The sequence below is a fragment of the Triticum dicoccoides genome, chromosome 4B (genome assembly GCF_002162155.2).
Source record: "Triticum dicoccoides isolate Atlit2015 ecotype Zavitan chromosome 4B, WEW_v2.0, whole genome shotgun sequence".
Lineage (NCBI taxonomy): Eukaryota > Viridiplantae > Streptophyta > Magnoliopsida > Poales > Poaceae > Triticum > Triticum dicoccoides.
Genome location: NC_041387.1, coordinates 676982499 through 676993119, shown reverse-complemented (window position 1 = coordinate 676993119; position 10621 = coordinate 676982499). Strand labels below are relative to the sequence as shown.

The 10621-nt window shown below is 38.9% G+C and overlaps 1 protein-coding gene across 1 annotated transcript in view; it reads right to left on the bottom strand.

Moving 5' to 3' along the window:
- Window positions 1–5456: 5456 nt before the first annotated feature.
- LOC119292313 (senescence-induced receptor-like serine/threonine-protein kinase) overlaps window positions 5457–10621 on the bottom strand; it is a 9334-nt gene continuing 4169 nt past the window's right edge. The window contains exons 5-12 of the mRNA XM_037571157.1: window positions 10163–10234; window positions 10012–10077; window positions 9860–9940; window positions 8330–8493; window positions 7982–8217; window positions 7477–7606; window positions 6525–6584; window positions 5457–6443 (exon numbers count right to left, since the gene is read on the bottom strand). Coding sequence (XP_037427054.1) covers window positions 5770–6443; window positions 6525–6584; window positions 7477–7606; window positions 7982–8217; window positions 8330–8493; window positions 9860–9940; window positions 10012–10077; window positions 10163–10234 — 1483 coding nt within the window. The 3' untranslated portion in view covers window positions 5457–5769. The remainder of the gene's footprint in view (window positions 6444–6524; window positions 6585–7476; window positions 7607–7981; window positions 8218–8329; window positions 8494–9859; window positions 9941–10011; window positions 10078–10162; window positions 10235–10621) is intronic.

Here is a 10621-nt window from a genome sequence, read left to right as displayed (position 1 = left end):
ACAAAAACCCTGGTTGCCTTTTGGTCCCGGTTGGTGTTATCAATCGGGACTAAAGGTTCTCCTGCATGGGCGCCCCGTAGCGGCCACGTGGAGCCTTTTCTGTCCAGTTTCGTAGGCAAACCGGGACTAAATGTTTTGGGCTTTAGTCCCGACCCTTTAGTACTAAAGGCCCTCTGGAACCAGCGATGATGTCCTATTTTCTACTAGTTATCCCTTGGGGATCCTGCCGGTGCTGAAGGCATCCGTGATGGTGCGGACTCAGGACCGAGCGGCGGGGCACGTCACACGTTGTGGTTGAGATATTGGTCGGGATGGCATGGGAACTGAACTGCCATCGATGGATTTTTTTGGTAGCTTGGCTACATGTTCCTGCAGATTTGGTACTATCCTCATCTTTCTCTCTCTCTGTTTGTGTGTGAGTGGGCGCGCGCGAAGCAGTCGATCTCTCGTTGCCGACTGCCGACCCATCACCCCACTCGCCAGTCGCATCAGTTCCATACCGCTATAGCACCGCAAGCCACCGTCATTGTATTGCCTTGGATTCAGTTGTTACTTCGGCTAGAACTGTACGATGTTGTCTGATGCCTGGTCCAAGCGGGTTTGGTCCGCTGATGCCAGGTATGAGATGTTGTTAGCCTGATTGCTCCATGTGTGCATGCGTGTAATGGGTATTATGGTCATGTAGCTTTGGGTGTAGAGGCAACCTTTTTTGGTTATTATATAACAATTTATTTATCAACTATAAAGCTTTTTATCAATATGTCTGAGTGTGATAAAGATGTGTGTGATAGCATGCGTGGTGTGGCCCTGCACGGGGAACGGGACACTGGTACACATCGGTGCTATACAAATAGTTTTTAACCCCTTTCCGCGACGGCATTTGGAACCGTTGCCAAGTGAGTGTGGGCGATAGGGGGGTCCTTCCCACACGACCCAGAAGGCTCATGTGCGATCGAGCAAGGCATCGAAACCCAATTGTTTCCCATCATATGCACATCCCACACGGTGAATCCAAAAAAACATTTTCGTTCGTATGTATATCACACACAGTCAATGCAAGGAGTACGTTTCCGTTCTTATGTACATCCCGCGCAGTCAATCTAGGGAAAATGTTTCCGTTCGTATGTACTTCGCACACAGTCAATCCAGGAAAAACGTTTCCGTTTGTATGTACATCCCACACAGTCAATCCAAGGAAAACGTTTTCATCCGTATGTACATCCCAAAGATTAGGCCGCTATAGTCGTGTGAAAAAGGTGTACATAAATATTTAATCTGCCAATGTGTTTGTGATATATAGGTACGTTATGACACACGGTTCAAGAATATAAAATGTGTGTGGTGGCTCTAGTAACGCCAACGTGTACATTTTCGTAACTGTGCGCAATTGGTATTCTTATCACACACGCACACTGGTTGAAATGTTTGCCGTATTGCCATGAATCGCACACGCATATGAGCCGAAATCGTGTGTGCGTCCGACGGGCATCGCAAATGTTTCACGTCAAATAACTGTCTGTTTTCTTTTTTCACCGCACACGATGTTTTCATTCTAACCGTGTGCACATTATTTTATTCGCTCATATACAATTTTTTTTGCTATAATTTATTATTCGAATTAGAAATTTTGAAATATGAAACGTGCAATTCAAATTCTCAGCAAATGGTTCAACAACGAATCCATAAATAATATTATTAGTACAATATGTTCAGTAATTACAGGATTAGACAGCAATTAACTATGATAGACCACAATATTTACAGGCGGTAAAGGCAAAGAGACAAGTGTAAATCATTTTGACTGTCGATGTTGTTGAAGAAGAGGAATGCCCATAATGTGCCTTCCTGCATGTCATAGGCACGAACTACTTTTGTCCAACTCTTGTGACGATCGTCTGCTTATCCTTCACCGCCTTCAGGAAGACTTCTAGAGCATTATCATGGTAGCATGAATTATATATTTTAACCTTAGTTGCCTCCACTTCGGTCATGTAGTTTGCAAGGTAATCAACAGTAAATAGCTTCGGAAACCAATGAAATGAGAAAAATATCAGATCATGAGGTCTAATAGAGTAATTTTTGTGGGAAGGGGGAAAGGCAACATATTACTTACCATCCTAAAGTTCACTAATGTCTTGGACAAACTGTAAATAAAGAGCTTAATTCCCATCACCCGTTTCTTTTGCCTAACAATCTTTCTTAGTTTCCTCACTTGACGCTTGTTCATGAATATCTCATTGCCCCATACGCAAAAGGGATCGAAGCGTTGATCAGTACCGCTCATATACGTACCTACAAGCAACTAGTAAATGTTAGAGCTAAATGAGATTGCACAAATGATGTAAAATACAACTACCTATATTCCTAAATACAAGTATTTTTAGAGATTTCAATATGAACTACATACGGATGTATATAGAATTATAGATATAGTTTATATTAGAATCTAGATTCACTCATTTTGCTCCTTATGTAGTCTATATTGAAATCTCTAAAAAAATTAAATTTAAGAATAGATGGTGTATAAGACATGGGATGCAGCTAACCTCGACGGCAAACAACAGCATCCCCCATTGTAGCCATGTGTAAGTACACCAAAAATAGTAAATAGTAATAAAACAACAGCATTTGTCGTGATATCTTCATTGCGAAAGAGTAGCACGGTAGCAAAAGGACAGATTAAAAAATGAATACAACTGTTAATTGCAACAGGCTTAACAGCATCCTAATTCATGTTTTGTAAGTTTGTAACCATTCAAATACAACTGTTTAAAAATGGATACAACTGTTAATTGCAACAGGCTTAATGGCCATTGAAACCGGTACTGATAAAAATACAATTGACAGAGTTAAACATCACAAGGCAGGTGCTGCGAGAGCAGATAATAGCCCACTTGTGTATAAAAAGGTAAGGAAAATAGCTAAAACGTGTTAGGCATGTTTACTACAAGATGCTTAAGACATCGACCGTACAAAACATAGCCATTAATTGCAACTGGTATTGGTAAGATTGAACTGGTGAGTTCATACTTGGTAAGTCCTGAGAGGTAGTTGCTGGGGCACTTCATCTTGGCCAGAGCCCGCCCAAAGTCAGCCACGGCGGAGGTGAGCTCTTCATTCGGGTCGAAGCGTGGATCAGTGCCCCCGACATGTGTACCTACAAGAAGCAAGTAAATGTTAGAAGCCAAACTGCAATTGCATAAATGATGTAAAATACTGTAATACATGGGATGCAGCTTACCTCCATGGCAAACAACAGCATCGCCTGTTATGGCCCTGCGTAAGTACATGGATAGGCATGTTAAGTACAACAGGGTTAGCATCCACCAAAAATAGCAAATGGGTAGCATCTCTAGTATATCTTCATTGCGGAATGTAGCATGGTAGCAAAGTTTGTTGCTGGCATTAGTGAAATTGAACATCACATAGTGTGCAGTACTGAAATAAACAAGGCACAAACATTCTTAATACATCAACCGTACAAAACATAGCCATTGCAAGTGGTATTGGTAAGATTTAGCGGGTTAGATCATACCTATTAAGTCCTGGGGAGTAGTCGTCGGGGCACTTCTTCTGGGCCAGAGCATGCACCATGTCGGCGGCGGCGGAGGCGAGGTGTTCCTCCGAGTCAACACGCATAGCGGCCATCGCGCCATGGACCTGAAGGAAATATGCCCTAGAGGCAATAATAACGTTATTATTTATTTCCTTATTTCATGATAAATGTTTATTATTCAGCATGTAGAAATACCAGCGCATGACGAGGGAGGGGTATGTGTGGTCGCTAACCAGCTGCCCGTGCACCAAATAGAATTCCCCCGGCCTGAACGTTAGTAGTTAGGACTGGAATCATGCAGAACCCTTGGCGAATCCCTGATGAAGTGACAACTTATGCATCGGAAAATAATTTTTGAAAAGAGCAAACTATGAAGAAGTTATAGTACAATTTGACCTGGTTCCTGCTGATTCGGCGGAAATTTGTCTATTTGGTGAGAGGTGGATGGATAACTTTTGACACGCAATCATTTGGTTAATTTTACATAGAATGCGGTCTAATATTTTTAAAACAGACCCTTCTGGCCTACCCGAACACTCTCTGTTGAACATGATATTTTTTTGTAATCTCAAGACTGACCCGAACTTTTGTGAGCAGGTGGCATGCCCATGTTCGGCATCCATACCTGGTATGAATGTCTATGGGCACCGTTTGTACATTGCGACACGTCTGGCGATTTATCGACTTTTTTTCCCTTGGAAAACTCCAGAAAATGGAAAACTTGTCAAAAACTAAAATAATTGGCTTGGTGCCTTCAATTGTTCATACAAGACCATAGAAAACCATTGAGGCCATTACAAGGACGTGTAGAAACAACGTGCTCTTAGACGAAGTCTTCTAACCTACCGAAACACACTCCGTTCAACGTGGTCTTTTGTGCATCCTTGAAATGATCCCAATTTTGGCAAGCAGGTGGGCATGCCCATCGTATGCATCCATGTCATGTTTGAATGATTTTGACACTGTATGCAACTTGTGACACGCCTAGTCATTTATCTACCTTTTTTGACCGAAAAAAAACTCCAAAAAATGCAAAATTTATCTAAAACTAAAAGAATTTCGCATGGCGCCTTGAATTGCCATACATGAACATGTAAAAGAAATTGGGGCCATTTGGCGAATGCCGAGAAAGAACGTATTCTAAAATGGACTCTTTTGGCCTATCTGCACACTCTTCATTTAACATGGTCTAGTTTTGGACATTCTGAAAATGACCCCAACTTTTGCAAGCAGGTGAGCATGTCCATCGTAGGTATCCATGCTAGGTTTGAACGATTTCCGACACTGAATGCAAGTTGCGGCATGCTTGGTCATTTATTGGGATTTTTTGACAGAGAGAACTCCAGAAAATGCAAAATTTGTTTAAAACCAACAAAACTTAGCATGGTGACTTGAATTGGTCATGCAAGCCAACAAAAAATTGGGATCAGTTGTCGGATGTCGAGATAGAACGTGCTCTCAAATGGAGCTTTCTTGCCTACCCGAACACCCTATGTTGAACATGGTTTAGTTTTGGACTTTCTTGAAATGAGCCCAACTATTACAAGCAGGTGTGCATGCCCCTGGTAGGCATCCATGCCAGATTTTTAACGATTTCCGATACTATATGCAAGTTGTGACATGTCTGACCATTTATACTTTTTTTATCAAGAAAACTCCATAAATGCAAAATTTGTCGAAAACAAAAAAGGTTTGAATGGTGTCTTGAATCGGCAATACAAGGTAACAAAAAAATGAGGTCATTTGATGGATGTTGAGAAACAAGGTCCTCTCAAACGGAGGCTTTTGGCCTACTCGGACAGCCTCCATTGAACATGGTCTAATTTTAGACATTCTTGAAATGAAGCCAACTATCGCAAGAAGGCGGGCATGCCCATGGTAGGCATCCATGTCAGGTTTGAACTATTTCCAACACTGTATACAAGTTGCGGCACTGTCAACAATTTATTTGCCTTTTTGAACGAGAAAACTAAAGAAAATGCAAAAAATATTGAAATCCAAAATAACTTGGCATGGTGCTTTGAATTAGCCATATAAGGTCGGAATCAACATTTTTTTTGTAGTGACGATAGAAATACCCCTCACTCAAACTAAAAATATTAGAAACTTGAAATGACTACATTGTAGTTTATGAAAATTAAGGCCAACACACTTGAGAAAATTACCAAACTCTTGTATGCAGATGCAACAATAAGTCAGAGGGCATCTTCCTTTCACCGCCCAGAAAATGTGCCTATTTCTATCAGTGGCCTACTAGTATGACCAGACTGGAAGGAGCTCTCGTCGTTGCTAACACCAGATATCATCATCTCGAGCTGCTTTGGAATTTCAGTATCCATGGGTTTCTTAAATCGCGGAGTCCCAGAAATAGATTGCTTTTCGCTTGAAACTGCCGGCAGCCACACTTTGAGCCTTGAAACAACCTCGGTCATGGTCGGCCGGTCGATGGAAGCGTTTTCGACACAGTTCAAGGCAATGTCTATAGCACTCTCCACAGAACTGACATCGTACTGATCCAATAACCTCTTGTCTACAACATCGTGAATGCTTCCCTTAGCTATATTTTGGCGCACCCAATTTGGTAGATGGATGGTTTGAGGTTCCATCAATACCGGGGGTTGTCCAGTGATGATCTCCAAGAGGACGATGCCAAAGCTGTAAACATCTGTCTTGACAGTGAGTTGGAAAGTTGCATGGTACTCAGGGTCGAGGTAGCCAAGAGTGCCAGCAGCTACGGTAGATATGTGTGTGTGAGCATCGTTAAAAGCCCGTGAAAGCCCAAAATCCGATATTATTCCCACCATGTTCTTGTCCAGAAGAATGTTGGGGGTCTTCACATCTCTGTGCACTATTGACGGAGTGCATAACTCATGTAGATACTCTAATCCTGTAGATTATTAAAACTTTTAGTTTGTCAAAGGCACATACATACATGACCTAAAGGAAAATACACAATTGAAATGCGGACCTTGTGCAGCATCAAGTGCAATATGAAGTCGTTGTTCCCAATTCAAACTATATATCTCTCCTGCATTAATTGATAACAAATTAATGTATGTGCCATTTGATGAATGCTAGGTATTTTTTTTTTGCATATTTAAAATAACAAATGATGGTTACAAACACAATGATTAACCACAGTAACAATTGGTATACTAATATCTAAGGCATGCATAAACATGCACTTTGACCTTCAAGGTATCACTGACTTTCCTCAGCTTCGTAGAGCATTTTTTTACAAACCCAATTAATAATCGAACGAAGCTACTGAAGTACTATTTACATACCTCTCTACTTGCTTTGTTTCTTACTACCTTTGAAAGATATATATGTTTATAATTTGTGATTATCTTTCTATGGTTATGATGTATGAATCTAAGACTGTAACTATGGTAGCCTCACTTATTAGAAAAATATTTATGAGCATCTGATAGTGATGACATTAAAAGCATATCGAAAATCAGGTCTAGCAACTCAACTAAACCTTTAACAAGTAAAATTTATTAAACACATAAATCCTGATTCCACTACAATATCAAAGCTAGAGTAGTTTGATTTAGAATTTTATTTTATACTTAACATACATGTCAAATTTTATGTTATGCTATGAAACACAATATATTGGTAATATTTGAAAAGTAAGTGATTCCCAGTGCTTAGTAAAAACCATTTGCATCTTGGTTGTTGTGTAGTTTTTTGGTTTTGTAGGCAGTAAAACCATGAAATGATCAATTTGTTTTTAATATTAAACATATTTGGGATTAATTGAATCATTTGATTTAACTGAGATAATTTCCATATGATCTTTCTAGCATCTAAATATAAGTTACCAGAATAACTAACTACAGGTGCAGGTTGGGTTTGTTGTATGTAAGTCGGGTATGCTTGACAAGAACATTAATGAAAGTTAAGAGGGAAACCTGCTCTGAGAAGTTGTTGAAGATTTCCACCAGGCATGAAGTCATAAATGAGTGCTAGGCACTTCTTGTTTTGGCAATATCCTTTTAAAGTCACGAGATTCTTATGATGAACTTTTGACAAGGTTTGCACCTGCGGTGTAGATATAGTTACCAACAATTCAAGAATTGAAGCTACATGGTTCATTTGGTGAACTAACATCATGGCAGTTGCAAAAGCACTACGAGGGTACTGTGTTGAATATGTTCATAAATCAATGGTACTTTTGTAGGCATTATTATAATACGAAAGAATAAAATTCAATTCTATATATAACAAGCACAATCACCGTGTTAATATTCATGGTTATTGCATCTATGTATCTCTAGCCTTTAAACTCTATTTTTTATATCTTGGTTTTTTGTTATATAAAAAATGTAGATTGTCGAAATGGTTTTATATAACTTGCATAATTTATATTTTTCTTGGACAAAACACTCATGTGCCCTAGTTGGCTTTGTATTGTACCTCAGGGAGGAAGTCCGTTGACTCTGCTATTGATGTCTCCATGAGCACTTTAACAGCTACCTCATCACCATTTTCCAGTATGCCAAGATAAACAATACCAAAGCCTCCTTTTCCAACGATTGTTTGGAAGTTGTTTGTTATGAGCTTCAACTCTGCGTATGTGAACCGTCTGATGTCAAGTTGTAGGGGATTTTCCTCTTCATACATAGCATAATCCTCATTGTCTGTTGACTTCTCTGCAAGGTGAAGAGTGTTTGTTTTCATGCAAGCTTAGGTCTAGAATTATTGTGAATTTTCACCACCCTTGCATTGATGGAAGGAAATTTGAAGTGCATAGTTTTATTTTACCTTTCCAAAATAATTTCCAGAGTATGCACATTCCTACTAGAAGTGATACCAGTACCACGGGAACTATCACTGCTATGAGCAAGATAGGCGTGGTTTTCCTCTTCTTCGTCTTATCTAAGCAGTATGTATCTTTTTTGTTTGAGCATATAGGATTGCCTTCTAATCTAATGACACAATTAAACAACATAAGTACAAAATCAGCTCAAATATCTTAGCTGCTCTACAAAGTTGGGATTATAACATCACTCTATTTTCGAAGACGAGAAATCTGCAAATAGTTCTTGTACATAACTCAACCCCTCAAATTAACAAACTACATGATTTCTAAATCACGTGCAATTACTATTAGATCCTTAGCTTCCTCCCATTTGAGGCTAGTCATAGTGGGAGTAACATAGGTAGTAACATGCATGCCACATAAGCAAAAAATGTGATATGGCAAGTAATTAAATATGAGAGAGACAAATAGAGTAACATAATATCATTACCATCACATAGTGGTTCCCAATGCAAAATGATTCTACAAAGTAATAAATAAAATGGTGCATGACACTATATATATGTACTACGTACCCACTATAGAGGTAGTAACATAGACTGTTAACATATGCATGTTACTAGTCTACGTTACTTCCCACTATGACCAGCCTTAAAAGACCTAGGTGATAAAGCATGTATATTTATTGGATGCAGTACACGTAATTAAGTGCATGTTTGTATCGATAAATGCACAAACGCACTTTCAATGCACCCAAATTGGCCACCGCAACTTAGATTAACTAGATGATGCTACGCGCATTTCTGCAGGAATCTTGGTAAAATAGATGTTAAAAGCCTAAAACTATTGCAAAAACAAATTTAAGAATGCTCTTAATCAAACGGAGTGTAAAAAGACTAAAACTATTGAAGATAATAAAGTATATGAAGCATGTAACAAAATGTTATATAAAAAGTGAAATATATTTGATTGAAGTCAAACGGGGTGCCATTTTTAACGAAGTGTGTAACATGACCTGCGTATATTTGCTCCAAGCGTCTAATGTACAAGTATATGTAGGTCATGGTACAAAACAACAAAAATGTGTAACATGACAGTCTATGTTGTGCACAAAAAGTAGTGAAACAAATCCATGCATGATTGCTAAGGTGGCAAATTGTAACTCGTGACCACATGCATGACTTGATGATGTGGCATAGCTGCATGAAAAGGAAAAATAGATAGTGGGTTGTAACTATTTAAGAACAGAGGATTTGCCAGGAGTTTATGTATACGACAACTGGAGTTGTTGTCACATGGTGCTAGAAAAGTGTGATACACGACAAGTATGGCAGCAGCTAAACAACCGGCAGAGAAAGGGAAACTCAAATATCTTTTAACATATGCACGCACAGTAATGTGCAAAGGTTGTTGCTAAACCGTATTGTTTCTGTGATAACCAAACTTAGGTTGAGCCTAATTCTCCTCAGGTGCAGTTGTTTAGTTCATTTGAGATAATCTAGTAACAAATTGTGCAACAAAGCATGCCAAACCTTAAGTCCAGTAGACCGTCCTGGACTCGCTGAAGAATAGAATGAGGGATTGGTCCATCTAGCTTGTTATTTGACAAGTTACTGAAAAATAATAGTTAGAACCATTCATCAAAAATTTATATCATCGGCCATAGATGTAATCGGAGACTTACAGAACTTTAAGTGACTTCAGTTGATAGTCTGGAATAGCTCCCGTCAGATTGTTGTGTGATAAATCCCTACATACATTTTGTTCTTAGGATCATGAAGGACGACAACATATTCTTGCTAGCCTATCAATATTATGTTGTGGGCACCACTTACAAGTTTTCTAATGATGTCATGTTCATAAATGATATGGCAAGTCCACCACGTAGTCCAGTGCTAGAAAGATTTCTGTAAAAAATTAATGTTAATTCAAGATTATTTTTTTGAAAAGTAGTATCACCTCCGGCCTGTGCATCAAAATGATGCATGCAGTCATGATGTTCGTTCAAGTACCTTTAATTTAGTGACATCATTGAGCTAACATGTATTTCCAAAGAATATGCAATTGTCATTCTGTGTTCCAGTTTTATACTAGCTTCTTTCAATATTTCGACTGAATTACATGTATTTTCAAGATCTTAGGACATGGGGCATTGTGATATATGTATAAACAAGAAACAATATATCTGATGCAGCATGCCAATGAAAAGGTAACTTCCGTGGAACCTTAAATTACTTAAGGTTGATGCAATGCAATGCACTTAAAAGCTTCAAAAGATTGAGTTGCAATGTTTA